This window comes from Lipophrys pholis (genome assembly GCF_963383615.2).
Source record: "Lipophrys pholis genome assembly, chromosome: 14".
In the NCBI taxonomy this organism is placed as follows: Eukaryota; Metazoa; Chordata; class Actinopteri; order Blenniiformes; family Blenniidae; genus Lipophrys; species Lipophrys pholis.
The window spans coordinates 1,290,149-1,312,853 of NC_137633.1; the positions used below are offsets into that span (position 1 = coordinate 1,290,149).

The 22,705-nt window shown below is 43.5% G+C and overlaps 1 protein-coding gene across 1 annotated transcript in view; it reads left to right on the forward strand.

Moving 5' to 3' along the window:
• akap6 (A kinase (PRKA) anchor protein 6) overlaps positions 1–22,705 on the forward strand; it is a gene marked incomplete at both ends in the record, with an annotated part of 133,281 nt that overhangs the window by 79,854 nt on the left and 30,722 nt on the right. The window contains 2 exons of the mRNA XM_080479808.1: positions 9,003–9,149; positions 14,347–14,589. Coding sequence (XP_080335934.1) covers positions 9,003–9,149; positions 14,347–14,589 — 390 coding nt within the window. The remainder of the gene's footprint in view (positions 1–9,002; positions 9,150–14,346; positions 14,590–22,705) is intronic.

Consider the following 22,705-nt stretch of genomic DNA (forward strand, 5'->3'; position numbering starts at 1 on the left):
TGTTTGCATTAGGCCTGTCGCGATAATCAATAAATCAATTAATTGCACGATAATTAAAAATGAGCTGGATCAGTTTTCCAGGCTGGAGAAAGTTTCCTTTACCAAAGACGTCACTGTGAGCGGCGCTCTGACAGTTTAATGTTGTTTTATGAACGAGTTCATTTTTGGAACTATGAATGTAGAACGAATAATGTGGAACCATGAATGTAGAACTATGAATGTAGAACTATGAATGTAGAACGAATAATGTAGAACCATGAATGTAGAACTATGAATGTAGAACGAATAATGTGGAACCATTAATTAGAACTATGAATGTAGAACTATGTACTGAACTAGTTCATATTAAAATTTGTGAACTGAACTTTGAACTGGTTCATGTAGAAACTGAACTTTCCCAACACTGCCTGTCAATCACTCTAGTGTGTGTGTGTGTGTGGGGGGGGGGGACCTGGCACACCTGAGAGCAGCATGAGAACCCGTGAGGAGGAGAGGGAGACATGAGGTTGTTTTGATTCTTTATTTTGGATATTTACAATCTCTTTTTTCACAATAAAATTCCAGTTCTAAATATTCTTAAGAAATAAAAGTTTATTTATCTTTAAAAGGGTATACTTGCATTATTATACCATTATTAATATATTAGTGGAAAACGGCAATGTTATCGTTTGTCGCAATAATTTCTCGGACAATTTATCGTCCCGCAAAATTTAATATCGTGACAGGCCTCATTTGCATAAAGTTGAAATACGCAGGAGGAGGAGGAGCTGCAGGTTTTTACTGTCGCCACAAGTTTTCTTTGACTAATTAAATCTAAACGCTGATTTGTAAAACAATACACTATATACACTCACACCGGGAGAAGACGGACCTTCTGGTAGACAGACGACCAAGTTGGATTGTTATTACGGTGACTGTCAAAATAAAAGTACCAGGTCCAGGAGAATATGGACTAGTGGGAGTCATGACATCACAGAGGGAACTTTGTTCTGATTGGCTCTACTGAGCATGTGCTGAACCACTAGTAACTACGACAGTGGTGCACATGTGCAGTAGCGGAAAAGTTTTGATTTCCTGTTTCCACGGAGACCGTTCTGGAGCTGTTCTCATAATGTGACGTTGTCATGGAAACAGATCCCCTAAAACTTCTCTCATTATATGAAATAGTGTCATTATTTATTTCAGATAAGCGACAGCTTGCGGTTGTTGTGTCTTTAGTTTTTTTGTATGAAAGAATCAAGAGGTTCTATGCAGTTTCACTAATAGTTCTGGTGCCGATGTGGAATCCTCGCAGCGCCGCTCCGAACCGAACGCGAGAGGAAAACCCAGGAGACGTTTGACCTCAGATCAGGTGAGACGATCACCGACACACAAAGACCGGATCAAGTTTAGTTCAGCTACGATGACAAAGTACTGGTGTGACGCAGCCTCCGACAAAACTTCTCGTTTGTGGGATGAGATGAATCTGGGAGGGAGAACGAGGGAGCGGGAGGGAGGAGGAGGAGAAAAAAAACTAATGTTCAAAATGCATTAAATGTTTTTCATGTATGACTGCATTTTTGCTGACATTTCAGCTCCGTGCTCATTAATATGGAGACCAAATTAAACTTATGATTGCTTGTTGATTTTCTCCCTCCCCTCCCCCGTCTTCCTCTCTGGCTTCCTCTCCTCCCCTCTCTCTCTCTCTCTCTCTCTCTCTCTCTCGTCTCGTCTGTTTCGTGAAGCGTTTATTCCTCCTTTCTGTCTGTTTGGTGAAAAAGCTAGAGCGTACTGTCGCCTCCGTATTTTCTCCACTTTACTGTTTTTGTCCCATGTTAACTATTTTTTATCTTTAGTGAACTTTACCTTCTTGGTAATGTTTTCATTAAACACAATAGGAGATATATACAGTATTACTAAATAATTGTTTTTATATCATGGTTATAGAAATTCTTTTTTTCTGTGTTGACATTTACACTCTTTTTTTTTTTTTTACACCATTTATTTGTATTTCTTCGTTCTCATTTTCACTGACAGTTAACGATTCGGATTTACACTTTAAAAAAAAGATTTACAGTCATATTTTACTTAAAAATTTAAGATATAAAGTTCTTTAACATATATTGATCCGTCTTTATTAACATCTGTTAAAACAACACAGGAAAGTATTCCGGGTATTGTAGGATTTCATAATTTTAAGATAAGTCGTTTATTTACCTTTTTTTTTAATTTTTAAACAATATATACAATATTTACTGCCTCTTTTGAAGATTTTGTGACTCAGCTGGTCCATCAGCAGTCTCTCTCTCTCTCTCTCTCTCTCTCTCTCTCTCTCTCTCTCTCTCTCTCTCTCTCTCTCTCTCTCTCTCTCTCTCTCTCTCTCTCTCTCTCTCTCACACACACACGTCATGAAATGTAATTATATTTCAATTCAATAGAAACTCTCTATTTTTGCACCCAAGCTCATATTCCACATTATAATTTAATCTTTTATACGTTTTTTGTTTATCCTTTCTTTACTTCCTGCTTTGTTTCCCTCGGATTCATTTGTCAAAAAACGACCAGATGATAAAAACCAGATCTGAAAAATGACATCCCTGTGTTTTATGATTATATTGTTTGATTCTTCTTCTTGATGATTCCTCTTCACCTGTTAATCTTGCTTGGTGTTTCCCCCCTGGAGGCACTTAATGAAGCCATCACTCTGGTTTTTCCTCCACATATTTGTTATTTGGCTCATTTTGTGCGGTAAAAGTGAGTCTCTGTGACGTGACGTGAGTGCGCGCACATGATAAATACTGATCAACAGCGGCTCTGTGGAGGATGAATAAGGACGCCGGCAAACCTTCACTCTCGTCCCAAAGTGTGGGATAAAATGCAGAGCTGGAAACGTAACATATGGCACCGAAGCAACAAGTAATTAGTCTGAATTAGTGAGAAATTCGGTTTTATGTTTCCCATGCAGACGCTGGGCTGCGAGCCAGACTAACTTTTCAGGATCCAAACAAAAGTTTAATACTCAGAAACCGACTGAAGGTCAAAGGGCTGCCGAAGAAAAAGAGTAGGAAATTAATATAGTATATATATTTATATATATAATATAAAATAAATTCCATATCATATATTTCTGTGAAATGATTATAAATTCAAAATTTTAACTATTTTTTGTAAATTATGATTGGATAATTAAAATTTTAAAAAAGACTGTCGCCATGAAAAAAAATTTTTTTTATTAAGATATAAAAAAAGTATACCGGCACAAATAGAATTCTATGACTGTAAAGAAAATCTAGAATAAATTTGTTAAGAATTCAATCAAATATATATTTTCACAAAATATTCCAGGATTATAAAAGTTTTATATTTCCACTATACACTATTACAAAATGTATATTTTCATTATAAATGTTTATATTGTGACGATGATCATGTAAAAGAAAAATTCTACTAAACATTTTGTTGTGACTTTCTAGTTTACTCTCTTAATGTGTATTGTGACCACAAACATTCTATATTATGATGTAAAAAATTCTGTTATGTTTTAGAAATCTACAAGAATCTGGGATGAATTTAAACGTCCATATTATAACTATAGAGACGCTACACTATGACTTGAAAAAAATGTTCAATCTCACATGAAAAATGATGCAACATGAATGACAGAAAGTCTTTAATTATAAAAATGTCTATATTACCACTATATGAATGACTTCAAAAAATATTATAATATGACCATAAAAGATTCCACATCATGATGATTACAGTACTTTTACAATATCTGTTGGATTTCTGTAAATTTTAGTTTTATTACTGCCCTAAAGACTCATCACAATGACTTCAAATATATTTTCCAACCGTAAAAGTTCTGTAACATTAATGAAATTTCTTTTATGTGAAAAATATCTGTAACTGTAAAAATTCGACATCTCGTCTAAAACGTTATAATAAATATCATGACTGCAAAAATACAATTTTTCGAGGATGAAAATATTTCATTCCTTCAACAAAAGTCAGAAATTCCGTCTGATGAGGTTAAAGTGTTTTGAGTTTAGTGAGTTTCAGGAGCTTCTGATCAGCAGTGTGGAGGAAAGAGTTTTTAACACTTCGATTTAGGAAGAATCACGTTGATCCATTCTTCTTCCTTCTTCTTCTTCTTCTTCTTCTTCTCTGGGCCTTTGTGTCTCGGTCCATCCTTGCATGGAGATTGACTGGAGGCATGAATACATCACAACTAGCCATCCATGCCCCCCCACCCCCCACCCCCCACCCCACCCCCCACCCCACCCCCCACCCCACCCACCCCCATCTCTCCAGGATCCCTCTCTCAGCACTTATCTCAAAGTTCGGATCTCATGCATTTTAATCGGCGTGTCTATCTTCCTTTCTCTTCCCCTCCCTCCCTCTTTTCTTTGACTTTGGATCAGTGGCATCCTTCACACAAACAACAACAACAACAACAACCCCCCCTCCCTGCCCACCTCCCCCCTCCTCCTTCCTCCGCACCAGCTCCCTTTCCCATTTTTAAATCAATATTTGCCATCAGCGAATAAATCGTATAATTTCCTGACTGTTAGAAGAGTGCGACGCCGACATATTTACCTTCCACTCGTCTATTTTCCCGCTGTCGATCCCTCGTTCTCACGCCGTGGCTATTAGCTAAGTGAAGGGGATGGATGGCCATGAAGCGCCGAGCGATAGCATCTCCATCAGAATCGGCGACGTTGAAAAATGGCCGCCGCCTCTCCGATGACAGCGCAGCAAAAACACACACACACACACACACACACACACACACACACACACACACACACACACACACACACACACACACACACACACACAGTCAGAGAAGAGACATTTAAATATTCAAATGGGACCAGGCGGTAATGATAAACGACAAGGGAAAAGTAGAATCAAGTAGCTATCGATGCAGAAAATGAAAAGAGGAGAAAGAGAAAAGAGAGGAGGAGGAGGGAAATTAAGCAAAAAAAAAAAAAAAGATGGAGGAGGCGTCGGAGGAGAGTTATGCTAACAACTGAAAAAGAGGGAAGAAAGAGAGGAGACGGATGGAAAGTGACGGATGAATTAGGCAAACAGACGAGGGAGGGCTGCAGGAGTGTTACAGTAAAGCAAATAAAGATCAGGAAGCCGGCGCCGCAAATTAGAAAGATGGAGATGAAGCACAGACAAGGACAAAAAAGGTGGAGGGAAGAAAAAAGAAAAGAGAGAGAAAGTTGGAGGCGTCGCACCTGAAGTGAGGGGAGATAAATCAAAGAGGAAAACAAAGGTCAAAACAAAAGATTTGAGTCGGGCTGAAGGATTGATCCTCTGGGATCATGAAGAGGAATCAAACATCGGGGGAGAACAACGGAAAGGACGCGAGATAAATTAACCAAAACGACCAGCGCAGCATCAAAGAACCCGACGGACCAACGGACGGAAGACGCAAACACCAGGAAGGTTGAAACAGAAGTATGGAGTTTCACAGAAAGGCTCAGAATCACAGGAAATGAATGTTTAAAAACTTTAAATGTCTTCGGGGACCAAAGTTAACTTCCAACTATAGTAGATTTTTTTTTTAACCATCACAAATAACACGAGGAATAAAAAATTGCGACCACCTCTTGAAGGAATTCCCTTTCTATGCTGTAAAAATATACATTTTGTGAGGAAACTCACCCCAGCCTGCATTTAGTAATACCACTCTGTACCACCAGGTGGTGGTGTGAGTCACTTTGTCCTTCGTCAAACTAGAAAATAGGAATTCTGCACAAATATGAGTCAATGCAAGATTAAACACTTTAGAGCTGCTCACTCATTAGAAATACTCAAATATTATTTTGTTGTTTATTTAACATGTTAGCTTTGTAGCTGCTAACATGTTTCATACATGATGACGCTCTGCGATCTCTCCTTTAGCACATTGATATTATTGTTCTTATTATTAATATTTTCCTCATATTAATATTAGTACTAGCATTATTGTTTTTTATTGAATTTTATTTGTAAATATTCCAAATATATATTTTCTCATGATAGCATCAAAGCTGCTAACTCAGTTTGATTGTTTATTAGCGTACTAGTTTCTAGTTAAAAGTTAGCTGTAGCATTGGAATTCCAAGTTTGAGAAGTGTGACTGTTTCCCGTTTGATGCCGCCGCAGCTCAAACTTGACGTTCAGATGTCAGGATGTTCCAGTGCCGCCGCTTCAAGAGACTTTCAGCTCCGCCGCGCTCAACCGGAGAGGAGGGAAAATATTCAGCTGCAACTTGGCGCTACAAAACGGAGCGCGTCTTTTAAAGACGTGTGCTGTCACAAGCCGCCGCCACGGCGGCGGCGGCGTTTGATTCCTGCGCGGCTGCGAGCGGCGGAGCCGCCGCCGCCGTCTTTAAAGTGGTCAAAGCGAGAAAAAAAACCTCCGTAAAACTCCGGCAAAGGTTTCGTAGCTGCAGTCAAACAATCCGCCGCTTTAAAGGACCAGTCGGAGGAAAACCGTCTGTTTACGGTCTTTGGCTGTTTTCTGGAGTCGTAACCACGTTTCTTTAAACGACAAACCTCAGCCGCTCATCTTCCTGCTTCAGGTCGTTTCTGTCTCTCACAGCTTCTCGCTGTTTGAGGAACCAGTTTGCATCGTTTCCCGAGTTCGGAGCCACTTTATGATCCTTTTTACGTCTTTTTTTTAAAAGTCATTGAGCGATTTGCTCCGTCTCTGTGTTTAGGTTATTTTTTTTCACACTTCCTGTTTGTGGAACGGAGCTCATTCTTCCTTTTCGGTCTCGTTCATGCTTCCATACTTTCTCTCCACTTCCGAACTGCTTTAGGTTCTTCTCATCTTTTCACAGATATTCCGGCTTCGTTTGTTTTGTAAGTTCATGTTTCTGTGAGGTTTTCTGATGGTGTTTTACCTCCTCGTCATTCTGGGATGATTCATTCTTCTTCTCATGGTCAATAGAAATGTTTCTGGTGAACTCAAGAGGTTCTTTTGATTTTTTTTTCTTTCATTTGAGGTCATTTTCTTTTCGTTCAGTCATTTCGTTTCTTGTTGAGGATTAACGTCCCTTTAAGATTGTTTGGAGTCTCTTCGTTGATCTTTTATTCTTCTTTCTTTTGGGATCGTTGTACCTTTTTGTTGGTTTCATGTCTTCGAGGTCGTTTCAGGGGTTTCACTACCTTCACTACCTTCACTACCTTCACTACCTTCACTACCTTCACTGCCTTCACTACCTTCACTACCTTCACTACCTTCACTGCCTTCACTACCTTCACTGCCTTCACTACCTTCACTACCTTCACTGCCTTCACTACCTTCACTACCTTCACTGCCTTCACTACCTTCACTACCTTCACTACCTTCACTGCCTTCACTACCTTCACTGCCTTCACTACCTTCACTACCTTCACTACCTTCACTACCTTCACTACCTTCACTGCCTTCACTACCTTCACTACCTTCACTGCCTTCACTACCTTCACTGCCTTCACTACCTTCACTACCTTCACTACCTTCACTGCCTTCACTACCTTCACTACCTTCACTGCCTTCACTGCCTTCACTGCCTTCACTGCCTTCACTGCCTTCACTGCCTTCACTGCCTTCACTACCTTCACTACCTTCACTACCTTCACTGCCTTCACTACCTTCACTGCCTTCACTACCTTCACTACCTTCACTACCTTCACTACCTTCACTACCTTCACGGCTTCGTTTCCATTGTTTGCTTGTTGGTTTCTGAGCTTCTCTTTCCTTTTTGGTCGTTTTGCTTTTTTTTTTAGTAAATGAAGTAAGTAAGTCAGTAAGTAAATCATTATATTTCAAACCTGCACACAATACAACTTAAATGACATGACATAAACAAGTGCATGGTTTGACAAGTCATTTATCTGGGGTCCCACGAGTCACTGCAGAGGCTCTATTCATGGTTTTGGTGGTTTCACATTCATTCTTTACTCTTGTGTCAACGTCTCTAGATTCTCTTCTCTCTGAGTGATTCGGACTGGTTGAAGCATCGTTTGGGTGGTTGTGGATGTTTGGAGCCGTTCAGGAGTTCAGAGCAGAAACAAGAGTTTTTCTTGGTTTCAATGTCCCGTTCTTTTCTTTGTTTGTTTTTTTGAAGCTTCATTCCAGATGTGGTTTTGAGGAGCTCATGTAACGATGAGGTTCCTCCAGGAACCTGCTCAGAAACACACATCCTCTCTGTTGTTGTTTTAGTGAAGTGCACACTGCTGATACATGTTTGACCTTTGACCTCCTGCTGATACATGTTTGACCTTTGACCTTCATTCTTTGTTGTATTTATGTCCGACTCACGCTTTTATCATCAGATCTTTACTTTTACTGGTATTTATTAAAGCAGTGATGTAGATGTAGGCTGCTGTTGCATTATTTATCTATTCATCTATTTATTTATTTGCACTACCTGCTCTATGCGACCTTTTAATTGCCCCCCCCGGGGACAAATAAATTCTTTCATTACCTGATTGATTGAAAAAAGGGGCGGGGCTTCCTGCCAATACATCTTTTTACCCAGGAAAATTACAAAAAGTAGTGGAACATCTCTGCTGTCGCGTTCTCGGTGCAGTGATATGGTTCAGTGATGTTAGTTTGTTCCAATTCTTTTGTGTCACCTGAACGCACCGTTAGAGCGAGTTGGCCTGTGATTGGCTGAGATTGGAGAAGGGGGCGGGGTCAGATCACTGCATGCACTGTGTGTGTGTCCGTTTGGTAGAGAATGGACGAGCGGCCTGGTTTCGTTTAATAATAAAGCGGCTTTGCAGACAAGAAACTTGTCCTGCTGGACGTCACAATAGTAACTCTACAATAGTAACTCTACAATAGTAACTCTACAATAGTAACACACAGTGACTTGGAGAAGTAACTTTAATCTGATTACTGGTTTGGAAATAGTAACGTGTTAGATTACTTGTTACTGAAAAGAAGTGGTCCAATGAGAGTGACGCGTCACTAATTAACGCGTTACCGGCATCCCTGGTGACGGGTGTGTGTGTCCTGTGTTCCGTCTCCAGAGCAGCCACGCTGAGCTGGTGATGATGGAGAGCAGGAAGAGCAGCCTGCTGGGCCGAGCAGAGTCCCTGAAGAGGAGCGGCTCCGAGCTGCCCGACAACTTCCACTGCAAGATACACAACCTGACACACACCTGGGGCCAGCTGGAGGTAACACACACACACACACACACACACACACACACACACACACACACACACACACACACACACACACACACACACACACACAGCAGAGTTGTAGAAATACAGGAGTGCCACAGCAACATCTTGGAGACGAGCCAGACGGAGCAGATAATATCTGGAAGATCACACTGATATTTCAGTTGAGACCGGAGCGTGTGTGTGTGTGTGTGTGTGTGTGTGTGTGTGTGTGTGTGTGTGTGTGTGTGTGTGTGTGTGTCTAATTTTAGGCTAATCAGCCCTGATCCAATCTCGAACATGAAGATGATAATTAGAGTCGTCTCAATTAAGAAGCCCCGCTGCCACCGTGGCCTTTAGCTGTGTGCAGGAATGCGCCGCGATGGAAGGATTAAACCGATCGTTCCATTACTACGGTCCTCCTGACGGTTGTTTCCACTGGTGAGGAGGAGTTTACAGGGTGAACTGTCTGGCAGCTCTTCTCTCTAGGACTGGTGGAAGTTTGCAGCGTTTCCTTCGGGTCGATTGAAGTTTTTACCGTTAATCCTTTAATCAAAACGCATTACTATGGGTTTGAAAAGTTCCCCGCAGTGATCTGTTCTGCAGAATTTGAAAGTGGTGCATCGTCTGCATAGAGAGAATCTGTGATTCTCTTCTAATCTCACGTCTTTACACCCGCTACACTGTCCAACACGGATTGACGTTGGATGTGTGCAGACTGCACAAAGTCCACTTCCAATCACTCAAAGGCCAGAACACGACGATTAACCTAACTCTAAAATAAAATTGTCTGAAGCTCATGGATTTCTGAGAAGTTTCTGAAACCTGTTCAAGGAGTCATCTGTTCTGCAGATTTTATTATAAAGTTGTGCATCATCTGCGTCGTGACAAACGTCTAAGACCTCGTTCGTACAAACGGTTTAATTTCATCAACCTAAGAAGTTATTTATCTGCCACATTGTGCAAAGTTTATCTCCTTAAATTGGATGTAATACCAGGTTTCATGATGCAGAATGAATCAGAATTACTGACTGGTACTGTTAAGAGTTAATAAACAGGAGTACCAGAGTCGATCTGGACGTCATGGGAGCCTGAGCAGCTTTTGCCCATTTCACTTCTGTTGTACGGAATTTAACTGAATTTATAAATCAGATGCAGAGTCGTGCATCGTCTGCATAGAGAGAAACTCTACCAGTACCACCCCTCTATACAGTGCAATGTTGGGCTGAATTGCTGATGACATTAAAATTCATAAACAAACACACACACACACACACACACACACACACACACACACACACACACACACAGACACACACAGACACACACACACACAATCGTCATCCTCTGCGTCTACAAACCGAACAAACCACGAGCGGAGCCGTTGTTCTTGTTTTATTAAGCAGATGTAGGAGACGGTGGTCATCTGGGGACACTTGTAATGTGAAGCAGTGTGTCGTCTGCGTAAGTGTGGTAAAAGATGTTATGATATTCTCTAATCTGAGCCAGAGGGAGCGCTCACACGCTGAATAAGTACAACAACCAAAACAGCTCTTTTTACATCCAGGAGCTGAAGTGTCTCTGACGTCGTATCTCATATATTCAAACCGCCCCAAAAGACCTCCGGGAGCATTATGTGCCTTGCTAATGGGCACAGCGGTGGCGGTTGTTTGTCATTACCCGGGCGTGGTGATTAATTCCAGGTCTGGGGGGGGGGGGGGGGGGGGGGGGGGGACAGCTGGCGGCGGCTCGTCGGGAGGCTGAAACAAGACGACACGACTTTGTTCCTCGAAGAAAGAAACCGTCTCCTTTGGAGCGTCGACTCATCGAGCGCGTTCACGCAAACAGAGGAGCGAACGCCATCTGTGTGTGTGTGTGTGTGTATTAACATATGTATCAACCTCAGTGAAACGGATTCAATCACAGAAATTAAACCGCAGCAGCAGGTGTGTGTGTGTGTGTGTGTGTGTGTGTGTGTGTGTGTGTGTGTGTGTGTGTGTGTGTGTGTGTGTGTGTGTGTGTGTGTGTGTGTGTGTGTGTGTGTGTGTGTGTGTGTGTGTGTGTGTGTGTGTGTGTGTGTTTCCACCTCTGTAACCAGTCTGTGATTAAACTTCTATCACAGACAAAGAGACATTTGGACTCGTAATACTGCCTCACACACACACACACACACACACACACACACACACACACACACACACACACACACACACACACACACACACACACATGGATGATGGAGAAAATAAAGAGGTTGTAAATTAGCTTTCATTTTCTCTGTTGTGGATATTCTGGCAGCAGCTTGTCTTTTTTTTCTTTCCTTCGCAGCTGTCCAAGGTCAAGGTGTGTGTGTGTGTGTGTGTGTGTGTGTGTGTGTGTGTGTGTGTGTGTGTGTGTGTGTGTGTGTGTGTGTGTGTGTGTGTGTGTGTGTGTGTAAGACATATTTTTTTGAATTATTCTTTTCTGTAATTTTCTATGTATTATTTTGAAAACTATTTCCAGCATCAATCAAACTTTAACTTTACGTTCATGATGTCACGTCCCCTCATATAAACACTCAATAGTTTTTAGTTTTAATATTCCTCAAAACTTCACGTGACCTTAATACTTCATAATCTTTACCACATTAATACTTTCTGTGTATATTTCTACTCACAGTTTTATTTTGAAAATTTAATTCTTTTTTTTTTAATTAACATTTGCTTTGATTCATCCTTACTCCTGATTTACTCTCTTGGAGGTCGGAGAACGTTATCGAAATGATATAAAAACTATTTTAGTAATTTGTTGTGTTTTCGTAAATTAAAAACAGAATTGAGGGGAGAAATGTGCTTCCTGTCTTTTAAAGGAGCTCCCTGATGATGGCTGGAGTCTGTTCTCCTCTTCATTTCTCTCCCATCATTTTGTTTTGTTTGTTCTTTCCCTCTGTTAAACTCACCGTCCTCCCCTCATAATGAGCGTCGAGGCTCTGACTGCACATCCCCCCGGTCAGGGTTCCATCGGCGCTCCTCGTCTGGCTCTAACGGGCCGTTTTTACCTGCCAGAGTTCACCTGAAGTGGCGTTTCCCCTGAGGAGCGAGCGTCGCTCATACATATGCAAATGAGCGACCGGGACCCACGGGGGCTCGCTCAGCGGCGGCTCGCCGCTCGCAGCTCCCAACGATACGGACGCTTGTTAAAGTCGTAGCGGGAAGCGGGAGATGACGGTAATCCCAAACTTGAAATCTCTCAAAACAAAAACCCCGTGAACCTGAAATCAGACGAGTGGAGCAGCAGACGCTCTGGATTGTGGAACCGGAGCTTCAGTGTTTTATTTCTAAATACTTCTTTGTACCAGCAGATGTACACGTTACAAGTGTTTTCATTTTATTATACTACCACTTTTACTAGTAATGAATTAATAACAAATTTCTATAGTGTAACTGGTTAGATTATAGGGCATAATCCACCTCTAACATCCAGATTATTGATGTCGTCTTCCTCTAATACAGATTATAGAGCATCTTCCTCCTCTATTTTATTCCACTTTAACTAGTGAATTAGCTCAACAATGATATATATATATATATATATATATATATATATAAGTAATGTTTACTGCATCACAGCTTGAAAACGTTTTTTCTTTTTGTTTTTTTGTTTACCTGGAAGTCGTCGAGCCTCTGGTGTCGCAGTTCAGCCTCTCGGCCCCGAGCCGCTGATTGGACACCACAAGTTTGTTTGCTTGCACTGATGAACACTTTTCAGAAACAAAGAGCAGAGTGCACACACACACACACACACACACACACACACACACACACACACACACACACACACACACACACACACACACACACACACACACACACACACACACTCGTCTAAATCCAAGTGGAGAATAGTCTCTCTCAGTGGCTTGCTGTGTCTTACTGTGTGATCAACAGGGGTTGGAAAATTACTCTGCAGAGCTTATTATACACACACACACACACAAACACACACACACACACACACACACACACACACACACACACACACACACACACACACACACACACACACACACACGGCCTCCGAGCCGGGCTCTTGTTGTTTTCAGTCGTTCCCATCTGAAACAGTGATTGCTCCTCACCAAAGCCTCTTTCAGTTTGTATTGTGTCTAAATGATGTTTTGTTTTGGTGTGAATATCACGGCTCTGCTGGAGGAGCTGCTACAAGCTACGAATTAGCAGCTGATCTGTTTGCACCTGGAAAAACATCCGTTACAATTTTATTTGATTTATTTTTTCAAAATTTCACTCATCAGCAGCAGGAGAGGCTGATCTGTTAACGTCGGGTAGAAAATATAAAAATCAAAACGTTTTGAGCAAAATTCAGTTGATTTCACTTGATAAAAAAGCGTCCAAATTAGATGGGACCTGGTTGTGGGTGTTTTAGGTTGTGGGTGTTTTAGGTTGTGGGTGTTTTAGGTTGTGGGTGTTTTAGGTTGTGGGTGTTTTAGGTTGCGGGTGTTTTTAGGTTGCGGGTGGTTTTAGGTTGCGGGTGTTTTAGGTTTGCGGGTGTTTTTAGGTTTGCGGGTGTTTTTAGGTTTGCGGGTGTTTTTAGGTTGCGGGTGTTTTTAGGTTGCGGGTGTTTTAGGTTGCGGGTGTTTTTAGGTTGCAGGTGTTTTAGGTTGCGGGTGGTTTTAGGTTGTGGGTGTTTTAGGTTGCGGGTGTTTTAGGTTGCGGGTGTTTTTAGGTTTGCGGGTGTTTTTAGGTTGCGGGTGTTTTAGGTTGCGGGTAATTTTAGGTTGCGGGTGTTTTAGGTTGCGGGTGTTTTAGGTTGCGGGTGTTTTAGGTTGCGGGTGTTTTAGGTTTGCGGGTGTTTTTAGGGTTGCGGGTGTTTTAGGTTGCGGGGGTCTGGAGGGTCAAACCTGAACCGTAATGTGTGTGACAAACTCCGTCTGAGCCGTAAACAAGACGTGCTAATGTCAACAGGAAGAGTGTGATTATTATTACATCTTGGACATCAGCATTGACGTGATCGACGTTCCTCACGCTGTAATGTTGCTGATGTCCTCTGACAGTTGGGCCCTGAACACCTGACATCCCCTCCATCGATCGGCACATTTCCAAAGCTCCATGATTAATGAGCGTGTCTGTATTGATTGATATGCTACTTTACATGATGGAGTATTGACATAACAAGGAGTCCTCACAATAACTCTTTTCCTCCTCTCCGTTAGAAAATCCTCTCCGAGCACTCGGGACGCGGATCCTACCTGCGGAACGCCAACAAGTCTCCGCCGGGGGGCGTCTCCGGGGACAACCCCCGCTCGGCCCTGTCGCCGCTCACCAACTCGCTCCTGGAGCAGCTGGAGGCTCGGATCAAAGAGCTGAAGGCCTGGCTGAGAGACACCGAGCTCCTCATCTTCAACTCCTGCCTGAGACAAGACAAGGACGCCTCCCAGCAGCTCCACTGCTTCAAGGTAGGAGCGTCTCCTCATGTCCTTGTGTCCCCTCATGTCTCCTCACGCCCCTTCATGTCCTCGTTTTCCCCTCATATCCTTGTGTCCCCTCATGTCTCCTCATGTCCTTGTGTCTTCTCACTCATGTCTCCTCATGTTCCATCTCCTCGTGTGTCCTCGTGTCTCCTCATGTCTCCTCATGTTCTCCCATGTTCCCTTGTCTCCTCATGTCTCCTCATATTCTCTCGTCTCCTCATATCGCTTCATATTCCCTTGTCTCCTCTCATCTCATGTCCTCATGTCCCCTCATGTCTCCTCATGTTCCCTCATCTCATCTTGTCTCATCTGGTGTCATCATGTCTCCTCATCCCATCATGTCTTCTCATGTCCCCTTGTCTCATCTGATCTCATGTCTTCTCACTTCTCCTCATGTCTCCTCATGTTCCCTTGTCTCCTCATGTCTCCTCATATTCCCTTGTCTCCTCTGATCTCATGTCCCCTCATGTCTCCTCATGTTCCCTAATGTACTCCCATGTTCCCTTTTCTCCTCATGTCTCCTCATATTCTCTTGTCTCCTCGCTTCATATTCCCTTGTCTCCTCTGATCTCATGTCCCCTCTTGTCTCCTCATCCCCTCATGTCTTCTCATGTCTTATCATGTCCCCTCATGTCTCCTCATGTTCCCTCATCTCCTCTTGTCTCCTCATGTCTTCTCATGTCCCCTCATGTCTCCTCATGTTCCCTCATCTCCTCTTGTCTCATCTGGTGTCATCATGTCTCCTCATCCCCTCATGTCTTATCATGTCCCCTCGTCTCCTCTGATCTCATGTCTTCTCACTTCTCCTCATGTCTCCTCCTGTTCCCTCATCTCCTCTTGTCTCCTCATCCCCTCATGTCTTCTCATGTCCCCTCGGCCTCGCTTTAATTGTGTGGATGCTTTCCCAATAAGTTGTCATGTGACCAGGTTGGGAATTCCCATTTCCCAGTTGGGAACGTTCCCACGTTACAAAAAAATGAACAGCAACCAGTTAAACCCACAAGCTTCTGCAGATGAACGGCAGACAGAGTCGTCGTCCATTTTAATTCCTTCGTAAACGAGGAGACACAAGTGTCCAGCGGTTTTATGTGACGTCTGCTGGAATTCACCAAATCGTCCAAACTCACAGTGAAACTGACGTTTTCAGCGATTATTTACCAAACGTCCGTGGAGGAAGTCGCTTCACTTTCCTCCTCCAAACTTTTCCTCACGTATGGAGAAGATTTTCCAATCAACACGGATCATTGTGTTCTTCTGGGAGGGAAAAGAAAATGTAGTGTGTGTCTGTGTTGTTGCTAAGTTGTGTGATACGTCATGCTAATGAGGCCAAATGAAAGCAGGGATGGATGTATAGCGGAAACAGCGGTTAGCCTTAGAAGCCGCGGGACGCTAACAGGATATTAATCAGCCTACATCACACAGCGAACAGCTAGCTGCGCTGATTAGCTTAGCCCTGCCGTGTGAGTGACAACCACACACACACACACACACACACACACACACAAACACGTAAATGTACCTGAAAGTGCAGACACACAGAAGTACATTAATTCATGTATGTATGCATATATAAGTGCTCAACACATACTGAGAGGTTCGCACACACACACACACACACACACACACACACACACACAATATGCAAATGAGCGACACATATATAGAATAAACAAATGCACAACAACATAATGGCGGCTGCTGCAGCAACACACGGGGAGTAAAAAAAGTTTTGTACCTCCGTGGAGACGAGCCGTCGCTCCTCCAGTTGGATCTCAGGACTGGTTGTGGTGAAACATGGCGGCGTCTTGAAGACGGTGGACAGGAAGTGCCGGCGGCTCGCCGCTGTGGTCACATACAGACGCTGAGCTTCATTTCACTCCGAGAAAAATCTCTGGATTAGTTTTTGGGTTGATTCCGTCAAAGAGCCAACCTGGTGTAACGTTACCAAACAAACCTTTGTCACCACTGGATACCTGACGGACGATTACTGCATCTGATTACTACAAGTTACACAAGTATTGCTTGAAGACGTTGTACCAGACGCAAGCTAACTTTTGGGATGTCCGTTTACACGACCCCGGTGTTCTGATCCACACACAATCATTTCTCCTGCTCATGCTCCAGAAAACAAACATGGCGGCCCCCGTAGTGGTTTGACTCGCCGTCGTATTCTAGTTTTATCGGTAGTTTATTAGTTGAGTCTCTCCCCTGATAGCATCCAATTCCTCATCAATCCACTAGAATGTCGCTTCTCTCTATGTTGTTCACGTTTATCGTGTTTTGTTCTCTGCACACACGTCTTTGAAATGTCATTAAAAAAACAAGCGACAGCGCCCTCCCGTGGCCCGGCAGACTAACTACGTCTTTGTCGGTGTATCCCCTGCTGCAGCGTAAATACAGTCCTTTTTTAAAACGGATTAGGTGTTGCGGTTTACACCGTGAAGCGTTGTAAACTGAGCCGAAGTCGACTGCTGCTGTAAAAGTATCCTGGTCCAGACGTACGACAGTGGTACTGCAGTACCACAGAATTAGCAATGAGATCCTAAACTAGTCTGAATCAAGTCTCACGCTGCCTCATAACTATTTTCAAATGAAGAATGGAAAGTAGCCGGAACTGAGCTCAGAGGTCCCGTTTATATTTATACCAGGAAGTTTTCCAGTGAAGACAGAAAACTTCATCGCGTTTTGGGCGTCTGTTTCCACGACAACGCTGCTCGGAGCCGCTGACCATGGGACATATTTAAAAATGGCTACCAAGGTGGAACTTTTTGAAAGCGTTTCGCCTCCGTCTCCTTGGAAACGGGGGCTGACGCTATATTTCTAAAACGCTGGTATGCTACTGAGCATGTGCACCACGGCTTCTGCACATGCTCAGTAGATAATAAGAACAATGTTGGCCTCCAGACTGTCATGACTCCCAGTCCGTCTTCTCCTGGGACTTGGTACTTTAATAGTTGAGAGTCGCCGTAATGAGAGTCCAGCTCGGTGTAGGAACACGCAGAGAAAGGAGGCGTCGGCTGACGAGAGCGAGCGCCTGGCTTTAGCTCGTCATCGCAGCTCTCAGTGGGAAACCATTGATTTCTGACAGAAAGAGGCCGAGAGCCTCTGCAGAAATGAAGATTGGAAATATTGATAGGGATCATTTGTGTGTGGTGAGGGAAGGGGGGCACAGTGTGTGTGTGTGTGTGTGTGTGTGTGTGTGTGTGTGTGTGTGTGTGTGTGTGTGTGTGTGTGGGGGGGGGGGGGGTTCTTTTAAGAAAAGTCGACTCCATCTGTGCGATCATTTGTCTGTTTTTGGCGTAAACGGGTTCGATTTCTGAGCTCCAGCTTATTACTGTACGACTGTATGAGGTAACAGCAGGGGGGTCGGCAGAGGTCACACACACACACACACACACACACACACACACACACACACACACACACACACACACACACACACACAGTATAAGAGCAGCCAGGACAGTACGGGTCACCCTTCATATGCCATAAATCTTTACTGTGACTTCGTTTAAATGTCTCTTTGTCAAAAGTTCTTGTAGCGTCAGCCAGAATGTTTGTCATTATTTTAGTTATTATAGAGCATCTTCCTCCTCTAACATCAGATTATAGAGCATCTCCCTCCTCTAACATCTAGATTATAGAGCATCTTCCTCCCTCATGTCTCACAGCAGCTCTACAATAGCGCAGCACATTAACGCAGGGACTTCACCAAGTAACGAGTTACTTTTAATTTGCAGTGATACCAAAGGAACTTCAGGTCTCTTTAATGTAGTAAATGTCGTCTATCACTAATTTCCAGTAAGTTGTGCAGCCCTGACAGTTGTTTACTGAGTGTCTCTGCAGTAAAAACTGCTCAGGCTGCACTTCTTCTACTTAAACCTGTTAAAATGTAAATTAGGACCTGATAGTTTTCACTGGAGTCTCAGTTCTCAATGTTCGATGTCACTTTCACTCCCCACTTCCTAAATAAAGTCAGCCCAATTTAGTGCCCCTGGACTTTCTCTTCTCCCCCCCCCCCCCCCCCCCCAATTCTCACCTACCTGTCTGTTTCTAACCTGGCTCTTAATTGAATTAGCCCTCCTTAAAGATACGACGTCAGCCAGACGTTCCTCCGGCAAGCCCTGGGCCTCCGATGACTCTCTATTGTAGTGGAAACGCTCTGGGGGCCGGACACACTGAGAATTAATAGACTGAGCCCAGCACACACACAGAAAACACACACACACACACACACACACACACACACACACACACACACACACGCCCAGCTCTTGGGCGAGTGCAGATCTGCAGGCTGAAAATGAATCTCACACTCTGACAGCTCTTTCCAGAAGGTTAAATGTTGCCTGTCGGTGCTTTTCTTGCATCTTCTGGCTTCATCTAACGGAAATTCTGCCTTATCGCCACAGATGGCGCTCATTGAATAAACGCAAGTCATCAAAGCAAAGACGGATCTTATCAACACAACTGATGTGCTTTGAGTGGGATTGTTTCCATCCCTCCGTTGATCCAGCCTGGCGTGGCAGGAAGCTGCAGTCCATCCCGCTCACGCTCACACCAAACCTCATTCAGACCAGTGACGTGTGTGTGTGTGTGTGTGTGTGTGTGTGTGTGTGTGTGTGTGTGTGTGTGTGTGTGTGTGTGTGTGTGTGTGTGTGTGTGTGTGTGTGTGTGTGTGTGTGTGTGTGTGTGTGTGTGTGTGTGTGTGTGTGTGTGTGTACACCTTTGCTTTTACGACACATTCAATGCCAAGTTGCTCCTAATGCAGGTAAAGCAACTCTCATGTCCTCCATCATCACTGTGTGTGATTGGAATGTGATGAAGGGATTTTAATTGAGGTCCCTTTACCATTAATACCAAACAATGTTTGGAAAAATTAACATCCTTATTGTTGAACCGCTGCTCAGACTCCTGAGGTTGTTAGGGTTTGAAGACTTGGGTGTGTAGCTCAGGTCGGTTTGATGGACGTTTCCTCAGGCGAGACCAGGAACCCTGGACCTCTTGGTGTGTGGGTGAATGTGATTATTGAAGCAACCTGGTCAGACTCAAGAAACATTCATGTGGATGTGAAACCAAAGCTGATGTTGGTGTTTCTCACCTTGGACTCCAGTTTGGACACCATGGATACAAAACTCAACGGGCCTTTTTATTAAAAATGTATTGGCCATACTGTATTAATTTCTTCACCACACTGACCTAGTAGGCAGCCAGACAGTGCGGCGCTCTGGGGGAGCTGATGGGGACCGAAGGGGGGCCGAAGGGGGGCCGAAGCGGGCCGAGGGTCTCTAGGGACATTTCAGCTTGAAGATCATTTTCAGTCTGTTTGAGGAGAACCAGGATATTTTTGTGGAAATCACCTTGATTTGTTGAATAGACGACATGCAGTCGTCTGCATAGATGGAATGTCGGCTAAAGGCAGTAGCTGTTGTTTCCAGTGAAGGTTAGCAGGGTTACTATTTTACTAATCTCCTGTTTCGTTGAGGAGCAACCTCATTAATGGTGAACTAACTCAGCGCTCCAGTCAGCAACATGGCAGATTCAGTCCCAATATGAGCAGAATTAGCATTAGCATTAGCATTAGCCTGTATCCAGGGTAGCTGCGATCGGCCTTGAATTAACTTTGGCTTTACTTTATTGTAAATAAATACGTTAAACGTGTAATGAAACAAATAAACTGATAAACGATCAAATCAAAAAGCACCTCTTCCTCCTCCTCGTCTCACTTCCTGTTTTCTCTTTACTTGTCTTCCTCATGTCGTTCTCTCTCTTTCTGTCCCACTCGGTTGTTGTTATCGGTTCGGCTGCTCCCTCTCTCCCCCGCTATCCATAGTACCCCCCCCCCCATCATGCTCTTTGCCCTCGGGCCCCTCGTAATCATACTTCCCCCCTCGGCTCGGCCCTTTCTATTTCAGCCCTCTGTCCTCTCCTGCCGGTCTGACCCCCCCACCATTCCCACCCCGCCCCCCCCCACCCCTCATGACTTCTGCCCTCACCCATCTCATGCTGTCATGTACTCCCCCGCCTCAACTCTGATCCGACCACAGCACTTCAATCCGTGGGCCATCGATTGTCAGTAATTTGTCACCGGTGTCAATAAGATCCATATAATTTGTATCCATCATAAAAGTGACCTTCACAAAGCGCCGCTCTCGGCGGTAGCCTGATCTTTATTCACATTTCTCTGTTAACAAATCGTTTGTGCCCCCCGACACTCCTCACATCTGTTGTTTAGCCGCTGTTATTTCTAAAAATGTCAAAAGTCTGGTCTAAATATTTGAAGCCAATTATTTGTGAAGCTGCAGATTTCAGACATGTATTCATGGAATCCCATAACAGACACTGAGTGATACAATAAGCAGGAATGACATAATGTCATCAGCATAAAGTCTGTGTTTCTGCAAGTTGATAACATTTATCATCCAGCTGGAACATGACAATGATCTGACTAGAACTTTTTCTGAAAATTTCAGTGACATTGGATTATTATTTAATAAATAATGACGAGTGAAACTTGTTTTAGTTTCACCTTCATGTTTCAGGAACTAAGAAAGATCAACACTTTACATGTTCTAAACAAGCTTATTGGTACATTGACACGCATCACATTTGATCATTTATTTATATTTATTAAATGTCATCTTTTGATGAATCTTTTAACTTTGGATGGTTTTGCTCTGAGATATAAGACCGAGTGTCGTCAGCATAAAAGTACTTTTCTGCAAGGTCATTAATTTTATTTTAGCAAGCCATAGTATCAAAGTTATATAACTTAAGAGCATTTATTGTAGAAGTTACAGACCTATGACAGCGTAGGTCCATTCCTGAAAGTTCAGAGTATTTATAACAAATGTTTGAGAAAATAATGACATGTGAAAGTAGTTTTTCTTGCGAAGTGCGGATTTCTCTTTTCTTTCTCCAGAAGTGAAGATTTCACTTCACACAGCGACTGTTGATCATTTTAGAATCAGGAGTTAATCCAGGACGATTGGTCAGATTGAAGTAGTCAGTGTGTTTCCAGGTTCTGGCTGCTAAAAGCTTTTAACTGGAGCTTTTTCTTTCAGAGCTCATCCAGAACGACGCCATGTCTTGTTTTCTTTTTAATCACCATTTATACTGCAACTTTGTCTTGCGAGTGTTCGAACGCCGTTTTATCTTGGCTCTGTATTTGTTCAGCTCATTTCGATAAACATTATTTCTTTCTTCACTGTTTTATTGCTGAACGTTTGCTGTGGATGCAGTGGCTGCTTAAATATCATATCTGTGCACCATGTAGTCACCACATACACCTCCCTCCCTCTTGCCCTTACCAAAATCATACCCCCCCCCCCCCCCCCCCCCCCCCCCCACACACACACACACACACACACACACACACACTCCTCTCCCTCCTCGTGTCTCTCAGGCAGCTAATAGAAGGTGACAGCGAGGCTCTGATATCGATACCTGCTGCATGATGAGGATTAAAGATCCAGCGACTCCCTGCCAACAACACACACACACACACACACACACACACACACACACACACGCACACACGGTGTGTGTGTGTGTGTGTGTGTGTGTGTGTGTGTGTGTGGTTTTTTTGGACTTTTGAAGAGGTGTTTTCTCGTTAAGAGTGGCTCGTTAGAGGTTGAAGGCGAGCAAACAGGTGAGCCGTTGCCGCGGTAACGGCGTCAACAAACAGATCAGACTTTCATCTTCATCGTTCTCGGGAGGAGAAGAAAACACTCGTCTCTTTCATCAGCTAAAGGAGTCGAGACAAGAGAGGGAATCCGGGGGGGAAATAAATAAATAAAAGAACAGAGACAGAAAGAGAAGAATGCTGTGGAAACAAGAGGATGGAGGAGAGGAAGGAGTGACCAGCTGAGGAAGAATAGGAGGAGAGGAAGGAGTGACCAGCTGAGGAAGAATAGGAGGAGAGGAAGGAGTGACCAGCTGAGGAAGAATAGGACGAGAGGAAGGAGTGACCAGCTGAGGAAGAATAGGACGAGAGGAAGGAGTGACCAGCTGAGGAAGAATAGGACGAGAGGAAGGAGTGACCAGCTGAGGAAGAAGAGGACGAGAGGAAGGAATGACCAGCTGAGGAAGAATAGGATGA